Source organism: Crinia signifera, chromosome 2 (assembly GCF_055691185.1).
Source record: "Crinia signifera chromosome 2, ASM5569118v1, whole genome shotgun sequence".
Lineage (NCBI taxonomy): Eukaryota > Metazoa > Chordata > Amphibia > Anura > Myobatrachidae > Crinia > Crinia signifera.
The window spans coordinates 45,983,380-46,011,202 of NC_139218.1; the positions used below are offsets into that span (position 1 = coordinate 45,983,380).

At 45.4% G+C, this 27,823-nt stretch overlaps 1 protein-coding gene across 1 annotated transcript in view; it reads left to right on the top strand.

Moving 5' to 3' along the window:
- Positions 1-27,823, top strand: part of CRYBG3 (crystallin beta-gamma domain containing 3) — a 185,178-nt gene that overhangs the window by 23,601 nt on the left and 133,754 nt on the right. Inside the window, exon 2 of the mRNA XM_083171955.1 lies at positions 26,452-26,518. Coding sequence (XP_083028081.1) covers positions 26,452-26,518 — 67 coding nt within the window. The remainder of the gene's footprint in view (positions 1-26,451; positions 26,519-27,823) is intronic.

Sequence of the window (27,823 nt, forward strand, 5' to 3'; positions counted from 1 at the left end):
CCATCTTCACGTGACATTATTTTATTACATGCACATTGGCGGCTGTGGCAATTTTGACAAAATAGGCTTCTCCATCTTCCTTCTTTCCTTCCTAGCTTTCCAGCCTTGTAATTATTGTATTATTGGACTATAAAACAATTTGGTACATAAGATATATTGCAGCTCTTAGGAATAAAAGGAAAATAGCAAATCCAGTAAGGGCTTCGTTAGTAAGAGAGGGTGCTCTGTAATAATGGCAATGGGGATGGAAAATAATTCAGTGTCATTTACCAAAGTTGCTGGATGGTGGTAATTTATATTTGGCCTCAATTACACCTTCCATACAATGGTGATAATAGAGACATAAGTGTCGCGGCATAGGGCTGTCATGTGTCAGATATCCAGTCACTCATGTAAAAGTAAATGTTCAATTGAAAAGATTGTTTAAAATATTAATTTGATCGGATGGTCAAGTGATTTCCATTTACTAACCATTAACCTCTGCACTGAAACTCAGGAGCAGATTTGAAGTTGGACACATTGCAAGGCCTACTGTAATTCACAGTTGGATAGAGGTGGCATCTCTGCTATAAAGACGTGTGGTGGTGAGGTCAGGGGCTGGGGAGACAGCCTGACCGAACAGGCAGGACCAAGCTGCTGTCCCTTATACATAGGCGGGACTGGGGGGTGGTTGGCTGCATCCATGAAGCCAGTTACTGGCTGTTACTCACCCCAGGTGGCTGCTGCTGGAACTTCAGATCCCCATCTCCATCTTCCAACCTGCTCAACTCGTTTCTTTAAAGTTCCTGCACTTCCTGGATAGGTCATATGACCAATATGGGGTGACAGTCAGAACTGAAGCAAGGCCCTCACTGTGAGGCATGCCTCAATTGGCTCATAGTCATTGCAGTATAATTGGCTCAATTCCAGCAAGCCCTGAAGAATATAAAAATGATTGCAATAAGACAAAGAAGATGCTTATAAGTCCATTTTGTAATATTCAAATAATTATTATAGTTGAAACTCTGAAGAATGACAGGGAGTATCTCCCTCCGCTGCCTACTCTGACTGCAAGTCCCTGAGCAGCAGTAATGCAGCAGTAGGTGCCTGGTATAAGTAGACATCTCCAGCATGCATCGGACCACCTGCAACACCATTGTCCTGCTGTCTGACCCCATGGAGTCATACTCAGCTTCTACAAAGAGACCAGGAAATCTCTATCTTCCGACAGAGATCCTGGCTCTGGTATTCCCCCAAAACTATGGCCACATGCCTTCGTTTCTGAAAAAGAGGAGTCCTTTGCCCCTTAACACTCTACATGTGCAGTATTGATACAAAGCATGCGCAAAGTGAGGCATGGTTACTGGGCATTGGAGTGACCCGGCATGCCAGTGACAGTCTGTACACAGATGCCCACATAGTCACATATATATATATTTCCATAGCACCAACACTCCCTCCACACGCAATCCGGATCCTTTCGCTATATGGTGGGTGATCGCTGGTACTGCACTCATCCAGTAATGCCATTCGCCAAATGCCAAGCTGTGATAGGTATTGCACTGCCTTGCGACTATTCGCGCTGTGGCGGATTGGCAGGACAATCGCCATAGGCAGGTTAGTCTTAGTGACAAACTAGGCAGCACTGTAATGCTCTTAGCACTTAGCAGGTGCCTAGTGTTCCAGATGCAGAACGGAAAGGGAGCGTATTTATATATTTGATAAATTACGGATAAATAAACGAGGAATAATATTCTTGCATTGTGCACGTTCATTGCACCCTTATGGAATTTGAAAATAGGGTACTTGTTTCCTAGCACGGCCACAATCGCGGGCATCGTGTGCCTTAACTTTAAGGCACACGATGCCCGCGATGCCCGCGATTTCCCCATAGGCTTCAATGTTAAAATATTTTAACATTGAAGCGTATGCGCGTCTGACGCGATGCCCCCAATTTCCCCATAGGCTTCAATGTTAAAATATTTTAACATTGAAGCCTATGCGCGTCCGACGCGATGCCCCCGATTTCTCCATAGGCTTCAATGTTAAAATATTTTAACATTGAAGCCTATGCGATGGACCCGATTTGTCCATAGGCTTTAATGTTAAAATATTTTAACATTGAAAATGAGTGCATTTAACATAGGAAAAAATGGGAAATGGCCCAATATGGGCCATTTCTCATTGGGTATGTCCCCGGCATATGTGTGTAAAAAATAATGTCCCCCCCCATTGTGACCGCCACCCCCACTATTGACGCGAACCCGAAGTGTGGCGAGCGCAGCGAGCCCGCGAGGGGCGGCGGTGCGCGTCCTCCGACCTTTTCATTCCCCTACTATCCACGTCGGCGTGGAGTTGAGAATATATAGTGTGGCGAGCGTAGCGAGCCACCGAGCCCGAAGTGTGGCGAGCGGATGCGGATACCTGTCAAGCCCACGAGGGGCGTCCCTCGCGGGCTTGACAGGTATCCGTGTCCCCTCGCGGGGCTCGCTGCGCTCGCCACGCTTCGGGCTCGGTGGCTCGCTACGCTCGCCACACTATATATTCTCAACTCCACGCTGACGTGGATAGTAGGGGAATGAAAAGGTCGGAGGACGCGCACCGCCGCCCCTCGCGGGCTCGCTGCGCTCGCCACGCTTCGGGTTCGCGTCAATCATGGAGGTGGCGGCCACAATGGGGGGACATTATTTTTTACACACATGCCGGGGCCATACCCAATGAGAAATGGCCCATATTGGGCCATTTACCTTTTTTTTCTATGTTAAATGTACTCAGTTTCAATGTTAAAATAATTTAACATTGAAGCCTATGGACAAATCGGGTCCATTGCGTCTGCACACCATGGACGCGATGGACCCGATTTCTCCATAGGCTTCAATGTTAAATTATTTTAACATTGAAGCCTATGGAGAAATCGGGTACATCGCGTCGGTCGCGTCGTGTGCGGTTTGGTATGCACCCGACGCGACCGACACAATTTTTTTTCTGACACGACCACCACGATAGAAATCGTGGTGGCCGTGCTAGGAAACAAGTACCGAAAATAGTTCTTTATTAAACAACTATATGAAATGGCAAATCATTTATTACACTGATTTGCTTGTCCAGTAGTAAACTGGTAGAGTGTATCTAGTAGTGGTGGATGAGTTTTACGAGGCGGTTTTATTGGTCTGATTGTGTTGCCATTGCTGACAGCTTCCGCGTGGGACAGTTTATTGGAGAACTGTTGTGATATTGAATTCTGTATTTTTGCACTTAGTGAGTGATCTAGGTGAAAGGTGAGTGGTGTAAAGACAGAATACACATTCCACCATTACTTTTTTTGTATAATCATTTTTTATTGATTTTCAAAGGGGGTGAACACATACAGGAAAGCATACGTCAAGTCATGTGATCAATCATCCAGTCTCGACGCAGCGAGATATACACATATTTCCATTAACAATATCACATTGACATACTCTGGTTACCTCGGGCATTATTACCAAACAAGTACAGCATGTTACACTATGTAGATTGCGTTTCGGCAGATCATTTCTGTCACGAATATATAATCTATGCACATGTCAGAGGTAGTTGAAGCATAAAGGGGAGAGGGAGAGACTTAGGGAGGGTAGAGAGGGGGGGGGGGGGGGGGGGGAGAATTGACCTTTCTCTTAAATGGGGGTAGAGTTACCATTTAAATCAGTCCAGGCAATACACTCACGAAAAGAGGGCCTTATATTCCTGCGAAGTTTTATACTCTATCCAGGGTAACCATGTGGCTGTAAAATCTGTGTGTTTATCTACTGATGACAACATGACATCCTCCATTGACATAAAGTGATCAATTTTGGTAAACCAGGATTTGCGTGTGGGTGGGATTATTGACTTCCATAGAGCAGGGATACAGGCCCTCGCTGCGTTGCCAAGGTGTCTAGTCAGAGAGGTTTTATAAGAGGTGAGTGGGTTCCACCATTACTTGCTGATGCCAAACCATTGTAATATGTACTATAAACATTATATTATTGTCAATTGTTTTAATAATTTTTTTTTGTGGATGTCACCTGTTCTGTTACATTTTTTTTTTATATATTGTTTTTTTCTTGCAAGTTTCATTCAGTCTTCATTCACGTGCTACGTGTAACAGCCTCCAAGTTCCGGAGGTGCAGGATTTTTGTGTGAGCATGCCCCTTTTTTAAAAAAAAAAAACCTTTTTGTAAGCGTACACACCCACTCGCAGTGAAACGTGGGGATTCAGGCAGCGGGGTGGGCGTGCGTTCGGCAGGGTGGCGTTTACCTAGTAGCAGGTCTGAATTGGGCCCTAAGTAATCGGATGCAGACTATGGGGGACTTTAGATAGGTGGCCTGTGCTGGACAGCCCCCAGTATGTGAGAGTCAGGCTTATAACATGTACTGTATATTTTTAGTTTATTTTCAGTTTCTTATATAGCGCAGCAGATTACGCTGCGTAGACAGTGATGAAACAAAGTGGGTAACAACAGACTTGGGGGTAGGAGAGCCCTGCTGCAAGCTTACACTCTATAGGGACATAGGAGGGAAACACAAAGATAGGCACCAGTCAGTGGCAAACGCAGGATTTTCAGAAGGGGGTTTCCAGAGGGGCGGAGCAAAGCGCGGAAATGGACACTTAGGTGACCCAGTATATGCCGGGTCAGTTAAAGTATTGTAGATAGACCAAATGTATATAAATAATAATAATAAAAACAAATATATATATATATATATATACATACATACATACATACATACATACATACACATATATATATATATATATATATATACATACATACATACATACAGGGGCATCAACAGCAGTGTAGGCCCCTGGGCATAGCAATGTATTGGGGCCCCTACCGATCCTCCAGCGGTAGGGGTGGGGGAAGCTTTGATGTCCCACAGGTGGTAGGGGGTATTATATCAACTGCTCAGCATGTAGGGTCTGGATCAGTAATTTCCACTAATTACCCCTTTACTGCACAGATGGTGGGAGATGAGGTGGGAGATGAAGGCATTGGGCTGAATGAAGGGGCCCTGATACATAACTTCCAGGGTGGTAGAGGATGTTTAATACGCAGAGGAGGGGTGTAAAGTTGAGTGGGCTTATTATTCATAATTTTCTGGTGGGAGGACAGCTTGCTTGACTGCAGATATCTCCAGTTCCTGGAAATAGATTTCTTAGATTGTAATGGAATTAAAAACTAGAGAATCCCATCTACCAAATGGTATTGGGGACTAGGAGATCAGAGTTTAGAAGGCAGAGCAATCTGCCAACGAGTATATAAAACTACATACCAGGTGTGTGGAGCTGGAGCGGTAACCAGCTGCTGGAAGGCTGATATCTCTGGTTCTGGGAACAGTAGAGACAAGCTACTAATGTCCATCAAAGAAGCAGAGTCCCACCTTTTGGAATATACCCTCAGAAAAACTCTAAGTTAGACAGAACCTGAAAGATCTGACTGGGAAGAGCAATTAACAGGCTTGGATGGGGACCACTGCTTTGAAGTCAGATATCTCCGGTTCCCAAGGGCCGATTTTTAAAATTCTTGTACCCATGGAAAGAGGGGACCCTCAGCTTTCAGGCTAGGACCCTTAGACTTCTGGGGGGGTTTCTGGGTACTCGGAAACCCCCCCTGCGTGCGCTACTGCCAGTAACATCATAGCAGTCCCACCAAGTTACAAGTCCAGAAGGGAAGCTATATAATACATAAGTGCCTCAGAGGGTTATGAGAGTGGTATTTTAATATGATAGGCTTGCCTGAAGAGGTGAGTTTTCAGGGAACGCTTGAAGGTTTGGAGGCTCCCATTGGATGGGAGCAGCCCAATGAAAGTCCTGTATTAGTGAATGGGAGCTGGTGATACATGTAGAAGAGAGACACAGATCTTGTGCAGAGCGGAGTGGTCGAGTTGGGAGATATATGGAGATAAGTAAAGAGATATATGCTGGTGTAGTATGGTTCATAGCTTTATATGTAAGTAGAAGTATTTTATATTGAATACAGTAAAATACAGGCAACCAATGGAGGGACTGGGAGAGCGGATCAGCTACTGTGTAGGACTTCACTTTCCCACAGATAAGGATAGTTGAAACTGCACAAACATAAAACTATCAAGTATCAATGGCTCCTATTTAAATGGGAACTATGGGATCACCAAAATAACAATACTACCTGCAATTATCAAGGTAAACACAGAACATTGTTCAAGAGTACTTATAATGTTATGCTTGTGAACACAGTAAATAATGTTCTAGAATGCTACATTATTCTTATTCTTATTATTAACAGTTATTTATATCGTGCACACATTCTGAAGCGCTTTACAGAGAACATCAGTCTGTGCCACAGTGGAGCTTACACTCTATTGGGGTTATTCAGATCTGATTGCTGTTGTGCAAATTCCCAAGCCGATCGATTAAGGAGAACGTCTGAATCGCAGCGCACATGCTTGATGCATATCATCTGCTTGCAGGGAGCGGGATTTACCTCGGTCTGGGCAGTGGCTATATGATCGCAGGACACTGCAGTTTTGCACAGCAGCGAGCATCTCTGAATCAGGCCCAATATCCCTACCACATGTACATGCACACACATTCCCGCTAGGTTTAAAAAAAAAAAAAACAATTGACCTACCAATATGCAAAGAAAACTTGAAGAAAAACCTGCGCTCTAAACAAAGGGTGCTGCCCTGTCAGAAAATAGTCACCAACTATTTACGATATGTCCAATCTTATCCGTTTGTCAATTAACCTACCAGTATATTTTATGAGTGTGGGAGGAAACCTGAGTACCCGGAGGAAAGCACTGGGAGAATATACAACCGGTTAGGTGGTAATGCTAACCACTAAACCAGGCATGTCCAAGCTGTGGCCCTCCGGCTGTTGTGAAACTACACATCCCAGCATGCCTTGCCATAGATAGTTTTAGCATTCTCTAATAGCAAAAGTGTGGCAAGGCATGATGGGACTTGTAGTTTCACAACAGCCAGAGGCAGTGGCATAAGTTTGTCCCAGTTGCCCAGAGGCAAGATGTATATTGGTGCCCCCCTATGTTATGAAATTGTATCTCTCTCTATTCTCTCTCTCTCTAGAGAGAGAGAGAGAGAGAGGGCGGGGGGAGGGGGTAACACATATATATTTCAGAACTCAGCCACAGAAGCAATTTTGATGGCCTTCAATTAATGGATTTAAACTGGCAGGGGATGAGAGGTGCCCCCTTGAGAGCAGGAGCACGGCGGCAGATGACTCCATTGCCTCCCAGAGTTCTGCCTCTGGCCAGAGGGCCGTAGTTTGGACATGCCTGCACTAAACCATCCTTAATAGAGGTGTTCTGTGGCTGTTATGTTATTGGCATTATTATACAGGAATGCAGTTAAAATCCCGGCGGTCGGGATCCCGGCGTTCAGAATCCCGACGCCGGAATCCCGACCGCCGAAATGCCGACACATTCTCCCTCCTGGGGTGTCCACGACACCCCTGGAGGGAGAATAAATTAGTGTGCCGAGCGTAGCGAGGCACCGGGCCCGCTGCGTGGCGAGCGCAGCGAGCCCGCAAGGGGGGGCGATCCACGTCCCCCCCTTGTCGGCATTTCGGCTGTCGGGATTCCGGCGTCAGGATTCTGAACGCCGGGATCCCGACCGCCGGGATTCAATACTGAATCCATTATACAGTATATTTCACCTTCCAGAACTTTAATACTTGACACTGCAGCTGTGCCGTTCCCTCCTTCTCATCTGTCCCGGAGCATAAACTGCTTCCTCCTGTCTGCATTCCCATACTTCCTTTCTTTTCCGCAAATCTCATGGCTGTGGTACTGTGATGTTCTTCCTGCCCTGCTCCTTCGTCCTACCCTCCATCACATATGCACTCTTTCCTCTTATATAGCTCTCATAATTCCCAAGTACTCCTGCAGCTTTCCCCAAGATATACCCCACTTTCTGCTGTGCGACAGTATGACTTATTTATCACGTACAAGCTTTTTCAGCAACAATCAGGGGAATGAGTGAGATAAAATAATGATGATCTAGGCCTGGTGTAATCACTGCCCATGGTAACATGTATCTGTAGGATGTGTGGATGTAGGAACATGTGTGAGCAGCCAACTGGGCTCCTTTCGTCAATATCTTTCGTCAATATCTTTCGTCAAAATCTTTTGTCCAGGACACTGGGTTCAATGGAAATGTCTTTCAACCAAATTGGTCAAATAAATTGAACAGTGTGTATGCATCTCCCATCGGCATCTTCCGTGCTGTAGGCATTCCGACACCAGTCTTCTGCCTGCTAGTCAGGGTGCCAACGCCGATATTTTGACTGCCAGTGCATCTCAAGGAGACTTTATTAAGGGTAGATGAGTCCATGGAACGTGAATATTTATTATTGTATCTGACACTATAAGGGAAAACTGGGGTTTCCTAGTTTTATAGCTTCAAAATATTGGCACCTACACGTGATCGATAAAGCACCAGTGTTAAGTTTCTATACCTGCACGGGAAGAAATATAATGATGCCTATAGAGGTTTTAAGTAATGGTCATTGAATATATGTAACAAAACCCCCTACTGTGCCATGACTCATTTGTGGGGAGACAAGGAGGCTTCCAAGGAGTCTGAAGGCCAGTCACTACATAGCTGACCTTTGTATAGTCAGTGACGGGCTGCTGGATTTTCTTCGAGACTTACGGATGCCATCCTAACAACTTGTAAGTAAAGTACAGCAAATTGTTCTACAAACTTGTGTACGCATTGCCTGGTGCATGCACATGGGTGGTGTTCCCCCCGTTTTTTTTGTCTTGATCCATCAGAATCCACGGGAAGGGCCCAAAATGTATAAGTGTATGGCCAGTTTAAGAGCACCACAGGACTCAGGGATACAGCAGGTGGCCAGTGGGGATACAGATGGCAGTAAGGTGACACATCTAGACCCGGTCTCAGGGACATGGACCCAGATGTCGGGTTGGGTGGGATAGAGGGGTAGAGAGAGAGAGAAGACACACATGCCTGGCAGCGTTGGGGGTGCACACACATGCCTTGCAGCGTCAGAAAGTGTAAGGGCCACAGATGCTGGGGTCGTCAGGAGGGGGCGGAGACACAGCCACAGCCGCCAGACAGAAGGAGTTCCCCGGGCCTCCTGATCACTGCTGGCAACAGTGATTGGGAGAAAGGGAAGTTAAAGAATTAAAAAAAATTCACTGCTTAAAGTGCCTGCACATGCTAGATAATCCAGGCCTGGACGGGCCCCTGGGATCCGCCGGGCCCTAGGCAGCTTAAAGCAGCTAAATGCGACCACAGTAATGGGCGTGACACAAAAAGTCTCTTTAGGTCACTTTTTTGCCACTGTTTATACCTGAATGGAGAAACAATTGAATAGTTTTGCGGATCCCAATCTGGGGTACTTGAATATAAAGACTGGTTGGGGGTACTTAATAATATTGGCTATGAAAGAAGAAGACAGAGTCTTCCGATGGCAGAAGAAATCTCCCATTGCCATGGAGACAAACTATGTTGCATCACTTCCGGTTCCATTTGCAGCATAGTCATGCTTTTGCCCAACCAGCAATCCACTGGGAGCTGCCCGCACTGCCCTCAGACATCAGGGATCATCTGCCCTGTGCTGACACTGGTGGAGGAAGCAAAGGCATGAACCCTACAGGTGTTAGGGGGAACCCCAGATATAGTACACAGGCAGCGGCCAGACAAAGAGGGACCTGGTTACTGACTGCACACTACTCCTCCGCTACTGCTTAATATAAGGACACACATACCGCTCACTTTCACTCCACTCGTAAGTACTGTGCATATTTCAAATTGAGAGGAGGGTACTCATAAATGAAAAGCCTAATCAAGGGGTATGGGAGAGACAAAGGGTTGGGAGCCGCTGCAATAGTTCCACTGGGCGCCATCTACTGGCTGCCATCTACAAAAGGGGATTGAAATCCACCCATTATTTTGAAACCTGTGGAAGAATATCTAATACAGGAGATATTTGCCATACAGACCTTATTGTTAATGCGTTTTTTACTTCTGCAGCTAAAGTGTTATGTCATTTTACATCCAGGTTATACTTCAGATTATAATGTTGAATATAAACTTTGTTTTCAAGTTGCCAGCTGGTTTGGGAATAGAGCCAGATATAATTTGTTCTAGTTGGCAGATTAATAGGGATTGTGTACTGCGGGCACTAGCAGAGGTTCCAAGTTTGTTTTTGATGTGACTAACAGGAAACAATTGTCTGTGCTCTCATTTTGCCAGGCCTGTGAGCGGAACATTATGCCTGACAGGGTAGGTGTGTCACATTCTGCCATGTCAGTTTGCCAATTGCTGTTTCTATATATTTTCCCCCTCATCTTATGTGTAAACTAGCGGCAGTAACTGTCTCAGTTCAGGTGGAAGTGATAACGGAAATCGGTTACCTAGGGTCTTTGGATTTTGGTCATATATAGGGTATTGTGGAGGGAGTAAGTACTAAGGGACAGATGTACTAAGCTTGAGAAGTGATAAAATGGAGAGTGAGAAACAGCCAGCCAATCAGCTCCTACCTGGCATGTCACAGGCTGTGTTTAAAAAATGGCAGGGTGGAGCTGATTGGCTGGTTGTTTATCACTCTCCATTTTATCACTTTTCAAGCTTAGTACATCTGGCCCAAAGAGCTCTTGCCTACAAATAAGTCTACCACAGTACACATGTGCTACCATGTTTTGATCTGTCGCTATTGAGGCGTATACGTCTGTATACGTCTGTCTGCTGATTTGCCCAGGGCAGTTCAGGGGACACCTTACAACGACGTACACAGCCTCCTGTCAACTGATTGGTTGCTACTAAGGCTTGTATATGCCTGTCGCTGCAGAGTTTCTGGGATCACTGCACCACCACAGCCCCTTGCCAATCTAACATGATGATATTTTAACCTGCCTGGGAAAATTACCTACACAGTGGTGAAAACTGCATTGCAATAGGATCAGTGGTTTTAGAGTTTTTTTGCAAACAATCTCATTTATAGGATGTATGGACTTCATCTGTCTCTGTGTTTGTACCAGCATTGTTCTCCACCTATATGGCATATATCAATATGATGTTTCGTGTTCTAGAGCAGTGATGAAGAATTTGGCACTCCAGCTGTTGTTGAACTACACATCCCAGTGTGTCCTGCACCAGTTTTACTATTTGGCTATGCTAAAACTGTTGCAGGGATGTCTAGTTCAACAACAGCTGGAGTGCCAAGGTTCTCCATCAGTGTTCTAGAGTACAGATGGAGCTTTCTTCAACTAGCCGTCTCTGAATAGCCATGGTGAGCTATGGCTCACCAAGGCCTATTGTTTTCAGCTGCAATACTATACATAGAACAATACTGTAGGGGATTAGTATAGGATTAAATCCGACAGCTCTGGCTCACTTGAGCCTATTTAAGGGCTAGATGAGGATGGCTCTATCTGTATGTCTTTCCTCGTAGTCTAGTTTGCGAGAATTCTTTAGTACCTACTGTAGGTGAGATTCTTACGAACAAAGCTCCAAAAAATACAATCTTGAATTGCATGCAACGGTGATCAAACATGTGCCTTGCTGTGTATAGATGTACAGATACTTATACACCTATTCTTTTTGCACCATACTGCACAATCCCTTGCTGTATGTATTTTCCTCATTATTGCTACTCTTTACTCAATTTTGCATCTTAGGTCACATGTAGGGTTCTAGTTACTTAGTTGTTTTCTTGAAAATCAAATAGTACAGTTGCAGATAAAGCAAAGCGATGAAAGATCCAAGTCTTTTGTTATCAGACTTATCTTTTGCCGTTTTCCGTTAGATTTTGTACTTTTTCCTCGATTTCCTCTTTAACCCTTTTACTGCATATATATATACTGCATATACACATACCTGTGAAGTAATAACCAACACTCTGGATGCTTGGTCAGGACTTCCCCTAGCTGGGGAACTGGGTTTTAAGCACTGACAAAAAAAAACAACTCATGTGTAGTAAATAAGTACAAAATTTGTGTTATTGGTGAGTGAGGGTCTGAAAAAAATAATTTATTTAACAGCGTACCTCACTTACCCTCATACAAGTAATAGAAAGCATATAAAGGTTTCTTTTATATGAAGGGCGTACCCCCACTCACGATGTGATCTGTGGTTTTCAAACCTATAAAGGTTTCTTTATAGGTTTTATTTGAAGATGACTTTGCGTGATTGTGGTCAATTGGATATTCAGATGCCCTGTGATCTGGTGACTCCAGTTTTTAAAGTGCATAGAAAATAAAGAATAATTCAATGTGTGATTGAGTATATTCAATGAGAAAGATTCCACCAGCAGTAAACCACCATGTATTGGCGTAACCCCTTTAAATTGGAGGACAACACCTGTAGCAGTTTCTTTATCCTTCCCAGGGTTACCACAGGTTTTGGGAAATCCTTCATGCAAATTCATGGAACCCAGGATGGGGGCAGGCCAGGGATGTTGTTTATAATGTGTGTGCATATGTGAGTTTTAGCCTAGCGATTTTCCCCATCATTGCTGTCCATAAATGCTGAGCAAAATCGCCCAGTACAATTTTGAGCTGAAAGCTGCTCAAAACACCAAGTTTGATCGGCTTTCAGCTCAAAACCACCCAGTATGTATGCTCTGACGATGAGCGATGATGCGAGCTCCCGTATCATCGCCGAGAATGCCGCTCATCTGCTTGTATTACCAGCAGATGAGCGGTTCTGTGGACGGCTTTGCATAGCACTGCGCTATGCAAAGACGCCTCCTGCACTGACAGTCCATACACACTGGGTATAATGTGTATGGACCTTAAGACAGAATGATCATCTCCTCTCATACAGTAGGTCTTTAATTCATATTGCACAGTGGAGGTTTAGGCATGGAATACTTAGAAAACAAAATATAAAAAATATAATACTGAATAATAATTCAAACCAATAAAGTTCTAATCTAAAGCATAAAGTAAAATATAATTGTTGGTCTGTGTTTACCATTACGTAGGAATGTATTAAATAGTAATGATGCAGTCCCTCTCAGATCTGTCTCCCGGAACCAGTTAAACCCACAGAGAGTGTCTCACCCCCAGCACAAAGGGACGGCTGTCTGTATTATCTTGTCACATGCCGCACCATTTGTCATCTTGTACATTTACAAGCACTTAGGCCCTTATTCTGATTGATGCGGACTTTACCGCGTACTTACGGATCGCGTCTTTATGACGTCTGCGCATGCGTGGAGAACGCTACGCGCATGTGCCACGCCTTGACTCGGTACCAGTTCGGCCAAATCCCGTCCAAAACTGTTCACCGCTATCAGTCGGGAAATAGGGGCGTATTATGGGCGTCATGCGGAATGACACATGGGCGTAGTTTCAAAGTGGGCAAAACGGGGCGGAAACATGGGCGGACACGGGGGAGTACACTTATGTTGGGGGGCGTACATTCGGAAACCACTCCGAATGCACGCGATGAAAAAAGGGCAGAAATGTGCGGTGTCCACAAGTGTACTATTGCTTTGCGGACACCACTCGTTCATGCGGTAGGCGAACGTACGCCTAATGACTACAACCATTAACACCTGAACCCAATAGAATCTACTCCTTTACTCATTACTCACTAATAGGACGCTTGTCAGTGCTTTAATTGAAACCATTGCTGCTTCAAGGAACCCGTACTAAACACCCACATATGCTGTACTTGTCAGACACTTTCAAACTGCTAACAATGGACATGACAGAATATTAATACTAGCAATACACATGTGTATTTGACATGTACTCATGAAACCACACATTTTGGGTAAAGTAAACATATTTATTTATATTCATGTCACAGTCAATGGCAGTGTGATGCAATGACCATAAAATAATACATACAAACAATAAACAACATGGCAGGAATGCCGCAAAATAAATAATAATACAAAACAAATATAATTGCACACAGATGGACTCCAGCACCTCCTATGTGCCACTGCACATGCAGCCAGTGGGAAATGATGAGGCTGCTGGCCCTTCTACAGCAGGGCAAGCTGCACCTCACCATTCAACAGCAGGGCACCCTACACCTGGCCCTTCTGCAGCAGGCCAACCTGCAGCTGGCTCATATGCACCATCAGCAGAATCATTTGGAACACAACCGGGGACTTCACAAGATAGTACCATGGCCATCACTTCAAGTACAGCTGACAGTAATGCCAGGCAAAAGAGGGCAACAGGGGAACCACAAAGGACATATGAAGCAAGGCCTCAGCTGGTTCCCCTCAGCACGTGATTGGACACAAGAAGCTGACACACACAGCACAATGGAAGATTTGGGAACACATAACGGCAGAGATTAATGCAGCCACAAGTTCATTTCCGACCACGTTTGGCCTTGGTAGGCTCCTTGGCCTGTGCAGCAGCTCTTCGGGGACGGCCAGATGCTGGGGCAGGTGGAGCAGATGATGTGGAGGGGTTGGCTGGTCTACCCCTCCTGCCAGCAGGGAGTGTTGCCGCTGGTAATGCACCAGAAACGGATGCCATTAGGACCCTGTTGCTGGTAACCAGCTCCACCATAAGCTCATTATGGTGGAGGAGGAGATCATTTTGGCGGGTGGCTTGCTCGGCCAGCACCTGAGCACTTGCAGCCATGGCCTGCATGCTCGCAGCCATGGACTGCTGGGTGCTGACCAAGCTCGCCAGGATCTCCTCGGTCCTACGCACCCGTTCTGATGCCAAGTCTCCCTGCTGGTTGATGTCCCCAAGCACCTCGGCCAAGGCGGCCAAATCGGCTTGGCCCGATGCCTGCTGCTGCACAGGCCTACCTCTGGGGCCAGGTGGCACGGACTCCTCCACCTCCTGAACAGAGTCGTCACCAAGCGGTGGGGTGTCTGTGGGCAAAGATAAACACAATTAGGAGACATTCTACGATAATTACTTGCACAAGTTTATGGCATGACCAATATTTACCTTCCAGAAAAGACGCAAACACTTCAGCTGGGGCCTCGCTATCCATAGTGCTCACCCCCCGGATCTCCTCAACTGATATGCAGCTCTCGGCCATCACCTCCAGGGGGGTGAGCTCTAGCCCTGATGGCATGGGGCCGGCCCCAGATGTCTGGCTGTGGTCCCACCGCTTGGTCAGCTTCCTCTTCAGGTTGGTTTTGAAGTCCTGCCACCTGCAATGTAAGTTGACATATTAATACATGTCACTCCCAATGTTAGCTGTTGCAGCCATTGCTCTGTGCTACATATTACAACATGTGATTATTGTCCCATATATAATTTTACATGCAACTATGATATCAACCGTTACAATACACATTCACAATCACCGTACTCTAACTCACAATGAAATTACATGGCAATAATGTATGTGTATTGTAACAACCTCACGGGCCATTTGCTAAATGCATCTAAGCATCAATTCAATCATTACTTGGCTATTACTGGCCACATGTATCACAAAACAACTTGCCTCTTCTTCACATGGTCCGTCTCACGAACTTGTGGCGCTACTTCATTAATCTCTGCCGTTATCTGTTCCCAAATCTTCCATCTGCGTGTGTGTGTCAGCCTCTCGGATGGACACTCTATCCAATCACGTGCTCGGGGAACCAGGATGGCCAGCTCCTGTGCTTCATATGCCTTATTTTTTTTGGGTGGTTCCGCTGTTGCACTGGCTCGCCCCTTGCCACGTCCCTGGCCACGCCCCCTGGCACCAGTCGCTGCACTTGAAGTGCTGGCCATGGTACTACCTTGTGAAGTCCCCTGTTGTGTTCCAAACAATTCTGCTGATGGTGGATATGAGCCAGCTGCAGGTTGGCCTGCTGCAGAAGGGCCAGGTGTAGGTTGCCCTGCTGTAGAATGGTCAGGTGCAGGTTCCCCTGCTGGAGAAGGGCCAGCAGCCTCCTCATTACCCACTGTCCGCATGTGCAGTGGCACATAGGTGGTGCTGGAGTCCATCTGGTCAAATAGTTGCTGCAGCACTGGGTCCACCTCTGGTTGGGTTCCAGACATGTTAGCAACAACATTGTCACCTTCTAATACACCTTTATATACTGTTTGTGTAATCTGTTTGGCGGACATCAGCGGCAGCTGCGTTCCGTGCGTGAGCGTACGTCGCTGGTTTTTCGCGCCGCATACGGTGGCGGAAATTCCATTGTGTAAAACCTGGCGAAAGTTCGACATGAAATACTGGTCACCAATGCTAACATTGCATCGAATCTTCTGATACACCTGTGACTATTGCTCAATACACATGCTATTTGCTAGCATGACATGACATTTCATTCATGACTACTGTGGTATTGTGGCGTTTTAGTGCAAGCTAAAAGTAGCCCATTCCCTTAGAGAATCCAGGCCACAAGTCATGCAATACTCATCTCTACTGTTATAGACCACACATGTGAGAGCCCTATAAATAATGTCTTCCTGCTAGAATCATTTGTCTTCAGATCTGGACTTGTCAGGGTCTAAGGTAAGCTCTTCCATGCTCCTTGTAGATATGATATCCATTAACAATGTAAGTGTATGAATGTATGCACTATTGCCTCACTGACTACAGATTGTTGGGCCAGCAAAGTGGTGTATTATTATTGCAACATGTCACATGTTCACTATTTCACTCACAGGGCTTAAACCTGTGTGGGTTCATCTATTGCAGGACAACATGTCCCAGCAATAGATGAAATGTGTCATAGTACATGATGTCTGCAAAAAATGCTGACACCTTTATCTGTGTGTTTTGGACGGTGTGTATTGAGTTCATATTATTGTGTCATCATTAGAGAGTCAAATGGATCTGCGGGATTTCATGGGGCGGCCATCTATTGTACGTATTGAAGGCTACAAATCTATTTGTAGTGGGATATGGCCATTATGTGCATAGGTGCATCAGTATTTATGTTCATTTCTTTATAGGTTGCAGAAGCTATTATGCGCTACATGGAGAGGAGGCTAAGGGCACTTGCGGCTCTCCCCACTCGTCGGCCAAGGAGGCCAGGACGTGCTAGAATCTATCGCACACGGGTGACTCTGTTTGCTATGCCCGATGATGAGGTACTTACTAGGTACCGGTTACCGCCACATGTCATTCTGGATCTGCTCACCTTAATTCAGAGCGATCTGGAACCTCTACACGGGATCACGACAGCAATTCCGCCTCACACACAGCTGCTGGCGGTGTTGCATTTCTGCGCCTCAGGATCATTCCAACAAGTAGTGGCAGTACTTGCTGGAATATCTCAGCCGGCCTTCTGCCGAATCCTGAGGCGTGTGACGTCGGCCATGTTCAGGCGCAAGGGGCACTTCATGGCCATGACATTTGCCACCGAGACCCTGCGCAGAAGCCAGCAGGCCTTCCATCAAATTGCTGGCTTCCCTAATGTGATAGGGGCTGTGGATGGCACCCATGTACCATTTGTGCCTCCATCTCGAAGTGAGAAGATATATAGGAACCGCAAATTGTTCCACTCACTGAACGTGATGGTGGTATGTGGCCCATCCATGGAGATTCTCGCCTTCAACTCGAAGTTTCCCGGAAGTGCCCATGACTCTCATGTCATCCGACAAACCGGGATATGGCATAGACTCCAAGAGCTGGAAGGCCGTGATGCGTGGGTTCTGGGTGACTCCGGTTACCCATGTACGCCCTGGCTACTTACGCCGTACAGCTACCCAGCACCGGGCCCACAGGAGGCATTCAATCGGGCGCATGTTGCCACCAGGCAAGTGGTGGAGCGCTCAATTGGGCTTTTAAAAGGTCGATTTAGAGTGCTCCACCGCACTGGTGGTGACTTACAATATGCGCCTGAAATGGTGTCGAGGATCGTGGGCCTGTGTATATTTTTCCACAACATTGCTGTGCGGCGTGAGATACCCTTTGATGAGTGGGAGGTACCATCTGAGCCGCAAGATCCGCCCATGCGCCCATCCCGCGCCCCTGAATGCCGGAGGGGATACCAGCTGCGGGACTCTGTGGCGCAAAGATACTTCAGGTACATGTTATTGAGTTGACAGAACACACCAATTATTGTACAAATCACCCCTTCAAATAAGTACAGTGTGTTAGTTGTCAGTGTTACAACACGAAAATTAGCCAGCCTGCCCTCCTAATGGCAAAGAAATAGGAGATATTTATCATATGTGCTTAGTTTGGGGGGAAGTTCAATATAGGTGCTAATTATTATACCTTGGACAAGGGATCTTATGTGTTTGTTATATCTTCATTATTGTAGTTGATACTATCCCTGATGACTGGTGAGTACATTGATTTATTCTATCATGTGTTGGGGATTATTTCCTGTGTTGATGTATGATTTGTTTGCATATATAGATATATATCTATATATGATGTTGGAATTTATTCACATGTTTCAACATTTCAAGGAGCATGCAGGCAGGCAGGCAGGCAGGCAGGCAGGCAGGGCTGGTGTATAATGCTGGTTTCAGGATACCTGCAAGTGTGTGTATGTGTCTTTTACACATAAATGTACGCATACACATAGATGCATAGAGTAATTAATGCTAACTACAGCTATGCGTTGCTAAGCTATAGCACGCGTTGCTTGGCGGAGCGCGGCCTTATTGGACTTGCTAAGGGCATACACACTGTGTTTTATATATATCAGATTTGTTCATTGCCATACATCAACACTACGGTTTTGAAGGCATGCGAATTTGTCACCATTTGTGTTGGCGCAGAGACGCTGTTAATGTAAAAATGAACAATAAAGTTATTATCACAAATAACTGTGATCAACCAATGCCACCACCTGATTGGTTGATAGATGCCATTGTCAACATGGCGGAGACACGAAGGGCAGAACCCTTCACGCATGAGGAGCTGCGAGTTCTTGTCTCCGTCATGGAGACAAGGCTGGGCCGTGCAGGGCCCTTTATAACCAACAGGCACAAGCGGAGGGCCTATGCTGCGGCAGGGCGCCGAATTTACGCCCGCACTCGGGTGCGGAGGTCCCTCGGGCAGCTGGAGAGGCGGTGGTCGGACCTCCGCAGGCGCCAGCCCCAGCTGCTTCACCAACTCAGGGGCGAAATAGCTGAGTGTGAGTATTTTAGCTATGAAATTTCGCACTTACAACATAGCATATATAAACAATAAAATTTGTCTCATGATAAGTGGGTGTCCATGGGTTTAAAAGTCCATAGACTGTTATGTGTGCTTCTTCCTGGTTAACATGCAGTCATGTGGCTTTTATATGTAATGGCATAGCATTGAGGATTCTGATGCATACAATGTGCCAGATCTAATATGTGTTACACATTGATAAATGCCTGGGTTGTAATGTGTGAACAAATTACTACCAATCACATACTAATTTAAATGTCACTATTTGGAATCCATTAACAGTAAGGAGCTACTTTCCTGCATCGTTTGCCATCATTATCACCCTTCCATGTATGTCTTGTTATGGATTAATACATGTGCCCCAATGACCCCACATTGACCATGATGTTTTTTTCTAACACACAGCACGAGCCCAAGCACAACAGGCCCGGGAAGAGGCGGAGGCAGCCCTGGCACATGAGGAGGCCCAAGAGCCGGAGGAGGAGGTGTCGGAAATGGTGGAGGAGGAGGAAGTGGAGGAGGAGGAGATGGTGGAGGAGGAGGAAGTGGAGGAGGAGGAGATGGTGGAGGAGGAGGAAGTGGAGGAGGAGGAGATGGTGGAGGAGGAGGAAGTGGAGGAGGAGGAGATGGTGGAGGAGGAGGAAGTGGAGGAGGAGGAGTTGGTTGCGGAGGAGGAGGTGTTGGTGGCGGAGGAGGAGGTGGAGGAGGTGGTGGTGGTGGAGGAGGAGGAGGAGGAGGAGGAGGAGGAGGAGTTGGAGGAGTTGGAGGAGGAGGAGTTGGAGGAGGAGGTTGTTGGTGGAGAGGAGCTTGCGGAGGAGGGGTCGGAGGAGGCCACGGTTGCCCCGGAGGAGTCAGATGACGATGGGGAGGAGGCGTGCCAGGCCCCGGAATATGAGCAGATCGGTATGTTAACATAATGCATCATTCATGAAGTAGTGGTACTGGTATTTGTTATGTAGCACTGTTGGTTAAAAATTTTTTTGCCATACTATTCATATAGACCCCAAAGTGGGTAGCTACAGATACAGGTACGGGTTAGATGGGGTGTCCAAGGCATCCCTTTCATCCAGGACACCTCTGAATTACACCGGTTTGTGGGATGGGTTGGAGGTCCATTTTGACTGCCACATAACCGTTGTAGTTAAACAGGATCCTGGAGTAAAGGGATGAGTGGATCATTTGTGGCTTAAATTCACCTGCTGCAAGCGTGGATTATGACCCATCAAATAGTGGAATCTATATTGTTGGTGAATGTTATTTATAAACTCTAGGATGTATGCTATAAATGGAGTATGGCCCGGCCTACCTTGGAATGGAGTCAGAAGTTGCCAGTGTCCCAGGAGCCTCCTCTACCTAAACACCCCCTGTACTTCAGTTTTTTTTTTGGCCGTCACAGAATTGTAGGTTGGTTTAGACAGAATTAGGATTTTGAGGATGTGTACTGTGCATTCCTGACATTTGCATAACTCCCATGCCACGAACCATCACTGAACTTAGACTGAGCAGATTGTGACAAGTTCTTATTGACGGAGCCCATGACCTGCTTGTCATTGGTTAGTCATGGGTGGGTTGTGACTGAGAAGAAACAATATGACTGTTATGTCTTCTGCAGAGTAAAGTGTATAGGCCAAAAAATACAGTATGTAGTAAATAACTTAGCATGTATGTATATATGTGTCATATCTATTTATCTATGTGTGTCTCTATCTCTCTACATCATGGGTCCTCAAAGTGCGGCCCTCCAGATGTTGTGAAACTACAAATCCCGCCATGCCTTGCCACAGTTTTAACACTTCCTTATAGCAAAACTGTGGCAAGGCATGCTGGGATTTGTAGTTTCCCAACATCTGGAGGGCCGCAGTTTGAGGAGCCATGCTCTACATAGATATATATATATATATATATACACACATGTCACCTAGCATTTGTGCAATTTATGTCGCAGTATGTGAAATGTATGCAAGAATAACATGACTAATTGTTGCCCCTTTGACATGCCCACAGATGACACCACACCGGCAGATGAGGGTGTGCATGGGGCCCTCCGGCGACTGGAGCACCATCTGCGCCTGGCGCAAGCAGACCTGCAGGACCTGAAAGTCCTTCTTCTTTAATTTCTAATTTTATATTTTTTTATTTATGTTTATTGTGTCGTTAATAAAATTCTTTATGCAAGTTCACAGTTGTTGGTTTTATTTGCACTTTAAATAGTATATGTGTAGATTGTTTATAATCTTTTACACAGGGTGTAATACAAAGCATTGCACTTCAATTGCTGTAAGGGTTAATGTGTGCAATGCATGTGTTAGGCATGCTTGTAAGGATATATTGGAATCTAATTGATTCCAATTCCAAATAAGCTGTTTTTTATGAGGATAGGTAATTGAATAAGTGGGTCATGTGATGTATTGCAGAAGATACTTCATAGTGGGTTGTTTGGCGTAAATCCTCCGCTTACGTGCGGTAGCACCGCTTGGCTCCCGTTCGGATGCGGTATTCCCGAGCATACTCTGTAATACTCTGTAATACCGTGCCGAATCGGAGTGTTTCTCCCGCACACGCATGATTTGTATGTCGTCCGTAAACACGCCCTGTTCTTAAAGAGTGAGTCCGTCCGAATGCGGAGGACACGTGGGCGTTTCTACGGACGATGGCCGCATGCGGCAAAACACCGTGGCGTGCGGACCGCTCCGTAAGAATGCGGGAATTTCCGCACAGATCAGAATAAAGGCCTTAGTGCACTTCTTTGAAGAATAAACTGGATGGATTACTGCTATTGCAACATATGAAATATAAATGGCACAGACCCTACCTGGACGGGAGAGGTGGGGCGCTCATGTGATCTGCCGCTGATATTGCTCTCTGGTGGAAACTAAAAGCTGCATACAGCACGCATGTATAATTCATGGGTCACCTCTCAGGTCACTATGGAAATGATGTGCAGCACATCCGTGATAATTGCTAGCTAAAATATTTCTCTCCCTCTACTCTTCAAAAATGTATTTGAAATATTAGAAATATAGACCTAGCTTAGTATATCCTATGACTCATTACAGAATTGGCCAGATGTATCAACTTCAAAAAGTGATACAACGGAGAGTGATAAACAGACAGGCAATCAGCTTCTAACTGCCATGTTACAGGCTAGGGGGCCAGATTGTCTAAGCTTCAAAAGTAATAAAATGGAGAGTGATAAACAGCCAGCCAATCAGCTCCTACCTGCTATGTCACACAATGGGTAGGATGTTGTAACATCCGCTGCCCATTATCGCCCCCCCCCCCTTCGCCGGCCACCGCATTCTTAATAATGGCATACGCTGTAACATATGCGGTTATTAACGCAAGGGACAGCTCTTGCGATAAGAGCTGTCCCTTGCGATGCGGTGCCTGTGTCTGCGACCCGGGAGTCCATCTGTGCAAGCGCAGAGTGACGGCGATGGCGGGGGGCATGCCGGGAGGGATCCGTGATGGGTCCCTCACAGTAGCGCTGCGGTAAGAAGCCCATAGGCTTCAACAGGTAATCGCCAGCTTTTGCTGGCGATTCCCTCCGCAGCGCTGCCACTGCGGAGGGGCCATAGAGCATACAGAAATGCTGTAAAAACCCCGTTATCTGCTTTAGAGAATCTCCCCCCATGTGTTTGAAAAATGTCAGGCAGGAGCTGATTGGATGGCTGTTTATCACTCTCCATTTTATCACTTTTTGAAGTTTAGTGCATTTGGCCCTGGGTTTGAAAAATAACAGATAGGCGCTGATTGGCTGGTTGTTTAGCACTCCCGACTTTATCATTTTTTGAAGCTTGTTACATCTGGCCCATTATCCTGTACATACAGGTCTCTGGCTCATCATTGGTTACTACCTCTGTCTGCATGAATTATTGTAAATATAGGACTTTACTGCTGTGCTGTGACCAATCACATTTATTTGTACAGTCCTCCTCCTGTGCCCTTAAGTCAGATGCTGTTCCTTGCAGGGTGTTATGTTGCTGCTGAACCGGTTTTATTTGTAAATGTTTCCTCTCTAACTCTCATTCCGGTCACTTAAGCACACACAGTCCCCATTTCTGCTACTTTAAGAGGTCGGATGCAAGACTAGGGGTAGAGTGTTCTATATAGCCACTGGGTCTGGCTGAAACCTAAAACATCCTGATTTTGTAGTTGAGAACGATGAGCCTTATCCATTCAGGGGGGTTATTGGGATTTCAATTATGCATGTGTCAAACTCTGCATATGTGACAACATGAATTAACTATGTCGACGTGGTTGACCTTGATGTTGTAAACTGGTTAAAATATTGAAGTCATAAATGTTGACATTGGCAGAATGTCAGTCTTTCCATAAGTGTAGGGTTGCCTTTAGGGGTACAGACAGAAATACAAGCAAAATCGTATGTTGACATTCTAACAATGATGTCATTATATCAATGTCGATCGTATCAACATTCTCATGTTGACATAATGTCCACATATTATCCTTGTCGAATAATTTCAGTCAAAATAAACAGTTATGAAGCTTGGGGTCTGTACTGCCATCTCTTATACTGCTTTCACATTGCAGAAACGGGTATTGACCCTGTATTCTTAAATGGGACTTTAAAACGGGTCTGAACCTTAAGACCTTTCACATTGCAGGTGAAAACCGTTTTAAAAAGCATTTAATACCAAACCTGTTTAACCCCTAAGGGACACGTTTCAAGCCATAGAAATAGAGCCATTCACACTGCCTAAAAAACGGCTTTGAAACATGTAGGACTCTGCTTTTTAAACGTGTTGAAATATCAGTTAACTTTAACCGGTAAATCAACTCTGGCACCTTCACACTGCAGCCTTAAACGTTTTAAAAAGGAAAAAAAACGGCAATATACCGTTTTAAAAGTGCAGTGTGAAAGGGGTATTACTGGCCTGTCAGGGAAACCTGTGGCAAGGTGGCTGCATGGAGCAGTCTCTGGGTCTACGGAGAGGGGCAACCTAGGAAAAGCTGATAAGTGGCTGAACAACATTGTTAGTAGGAGATGTGTTTATCTGAGGCAGCAATTTAACCAGTTACACAATAACACTTTTTTACAAAAAGATTCCACACTGTAATTATTATGTGGGTGGGCCAGGAAACTGAGCACCTTTCAGTGCACGTTCTTTTCACTAAGAGAAATATTATCCGAGATGAGAAGCAGATACATTTATTTGTCTTTGTTTGTTTGTTTAGCTGACAATTGATGACTAAAGCTTAGACAAGCCCAGTTTAAGTCCTAATACCCTTTCCAACATAGCTGACACACCGGAGCCTGAACAGATTGTATGTCATGTAGTCAGAATTCGTTGTCCTTGGTAACACTGGAGCGGAATTCTAATATGGAAAAGCATCTGTTGGATATGTAGGTCACTTTTGGCTATATAGGCACGACCCGCATGTTTACCAATATCGTTCCATGTGTACACTCCATTCATCCACCCATGGGCGCAGCCTATATCATATACAATATCGGCTGCTGTTCAGGTCGTCCAGTATGTACGGGGCTTAAGAAATTACCTGTGTGCTGTATATTTATTGTTATTTTTTTATAGCCCACCTCCCCCCAGGCAAATACATTTTATTTACCAAGAGAAGGTATGCCACAAACTATGGCTACCACTCTCCAGGGATCTGGCAAAAACAGGAGCAACCCAGAACGCTGGACCGGTTCCCTGCAGCAAACTCTGTCATTCTGTAACTTGTAGTGCTTGTCCCTGTCATGTCTAGGGGGGTACATGTGACAGCTGTCACCAAGGGATCCGGGAAGCAGAGTTTGCTGCAGGGTGCTGTCCGGTCCAGTGCAGCGGGGTCTGGTCCGTTCTGGTATTTACCGAAAACCCTATCTTCATTACACAGATGTGTCATCACTATTTTTCTTGACCAAGTCTTTAATGTGGCTCCGCCCATCCCTCTTATGTGTATAGGAAATAATCTGCCAATAGATTAGAGTCAGCAAGCATAGGTATAACGCTTATAATATAGGTCAGTAGCACCATTCTTAAAATCTTATATAATCAAATGGATCAGGTAAAGGATGTGTCATGGAATGTACACAGCATTATCTCAAGGTGTAAAACCCTTTAAGAAAGTGTGTAAGGGTGCATGCAGACTACTCCGATTATGGGCACGATATATCGTTTCCAGCAAAAGGGCCTGATTCAGAACTCATTGCTCACCTGCAAAGTTTTAGATGACTGCGAGTAGATAGCAGGCAATATTATCTCTGCACAGAAATAATATACACACCCAAATCTATCTCTCTCTGCACATGTTACATCTGCCCCACCTGCAGTGCAGAATGGTTTTGCCTATTTTGAGAACATATGTGTCCTGTGATCAAGTCTGAATCAGACTCTACGATCAAGAAGGATGCCTCTCTCATGCCCCTTTCAGACCGCACTTTTTACCCGTTATTTTCAGTTTTTTGACCGTTTTAAAACGGTAATATGTGCAGTTTGAAAGGTTCAGAGTGAATTTACCGGTTCTATTGAACTGGTATTTATAAACGGTAATAAAGCAGGGTCCTACCCGTTTCAGACACGTTTTTCTTCATCCACTGTTTTCTACGGGTTAAAACGGGTTCAGTGTTGTGAAGAAACAAAAACTGCATTGAAATACTGTTTAAAGACATTCGGTGTGAAAGGGGTTTTAGCTGGCAGACCCGTTTTTAGAAACGTTTTAAAATACCTGGTCAAAGCCAGTTTTGCGGTCTGAAAGCAGCATGAAACAGAGTCATCCTTAATTGTGTGATAGTCAGACCCAGAAGCGCCCCTCTATTTCTATTATCCTCCTATTGATAACCGGAATTCCGATCCCAGTGTTATTCCTAGAATATAGAATAGAATTTCTGCACCATAAAAGCATAGGAGTGGCTTAGAGATAAGAGATGTTTGTAAATTGGGTGAAACCAGCTTCTGTCTTAATGGGGTCATTCTAGGTTATCTCAGAGCTTCAAGTACACAGATTGTACTTTACAGGATTCCATGGGTATTGCTCATCTACTGTATGTGTGGCTGCCTATCTCTAGTCTATTGGTTATTTACAGACACTGGGTTATGATGCTTCTTGGTTTTTCCCCAACTTTTAAGCTACTTTTATGGAACAACCTGGCAGAATATTTTAATCAGCACTGTATGACTACCTGTAGCGGACTCACAGTGAGTTTCACCTGTTCTTGGTGACCTTTGGTCAGCTGACTATCTGGTCATCGTACAAAATGCAGCAGGTGACTGGCAAATGATCATGCTTTTATCCAGCCCCGGATATAAATCTGTGAGCACAAATGTCATTTACAGCCCCATTGATGGATGTAATGAGCACATTAGCCAGGCTATAAAGACAACACAAGTGCATGTTCTGCTGCAGATAATGCCAATATGCCAAATACATATCCGATTAATAAACAAAGTGTTTGCTTTACAGACAGGAAGATAACAGCAACCTGACGCTGGAAAGCCATGAACAACTATCTTCACCTGAACCAGAACAGGTAGGCAAAACAATGTGTGTGTGTGTGTGTGTGTGTGTGTGTGTGTGGTGTGTGTGTGACGTGTGTGTGGATGTTCCACAATAGCTCTGGAACACTTTAACTGATCATCTTCAAACTTTGCACACTACCTTATCATCTTAAGGGAAAATTTAAGTTCGAAGATGGGTTTAATTGGACAATCCTTTAACGGTGCTGTCATAAGGGTCCATTCTGTTTCTGTTGTTTAAATGCATTGTGATATGTTGTTGGAAAGCCTATGACTTTCCAAATACAACCTGCGCCTCTGAAAGCACCACCAGGCCCTGGTAAAAAAGGGGTGTGGTCAACATAAGGGTCGTGGCCAATGGGAAGAGTGTAGCCTTGCCCCTGTGAAAAAAATTGCAGGGGGTGCGGGATGTGTGCCAGAGCACAGGCTGCTGCCTCTCTCCTCCACTTAGCACGTGGCACTGAGCAGGGTGTGCTGAGCGGGGGAGAGAGGCTGAACTGCTCCGGCAGCTCTCTACTCCCACTGCCCCATCTCTACAGCAGGGGAGAGGGATGCAGGACCCAAGCCCCTCCAACAGACCCAGGCCAGGGTAAAAATGTACCCACTCTCCCCCTCTGCACGGCACTGAATTAAATACAACACAATAAACAGACTTCCTCAAGTGGACCCTTAACCCCTTGAGTGGTGGGTTTTCCTGGGGCAGGACAAACCTACCAGGGCAGGTTTGTCCTGCCCCAGAAATACTCACCACAGAAGGGGCAGCCGCTGCCTTCTGCTCCCCTGAGGCTGTTGCTGCCGGCTTGGAGAAGTTTGGGGCCGCTTGGGGGGCTCTGGAGCACGCGGGTGTTCGGGCGCTCAGACGGTCATCTATTCGGGCATTCCTCTGCTTTGGATGCCCGAACACACGAATGGCCGAGCGTGGCCATTAGTGTGGCCATTAGTGTAAAAAAAAAAAAAACCCACAGGTTTTCTTATTATGCTGTGACTACTGGCTGTGCTGTGATTTCATTATTAATGTTAGAAATCAATAAAACATGGTTGATCAAGGTTTCTAATACATTAATCTTTTTTTTCTCATTAAAACATAAACAAAAAGTTAAAAAAAAAAAAAAAAAGTTTTAAACCTAACCTAATTTTACTTTTTTACGGGCATATTCGGCGTACACACACCTGCCGATGCACTAGAGATATAGCGTTCATCGCTCTAATGATTGATATATCTTTCAAGAGTGTACTCAGCTTCATAATGTACATACTTGCCAACTCTCTCCCTGATTGTCAGACTCCCTGAAATAGTAGCAATCTCCCTGATTACCTGA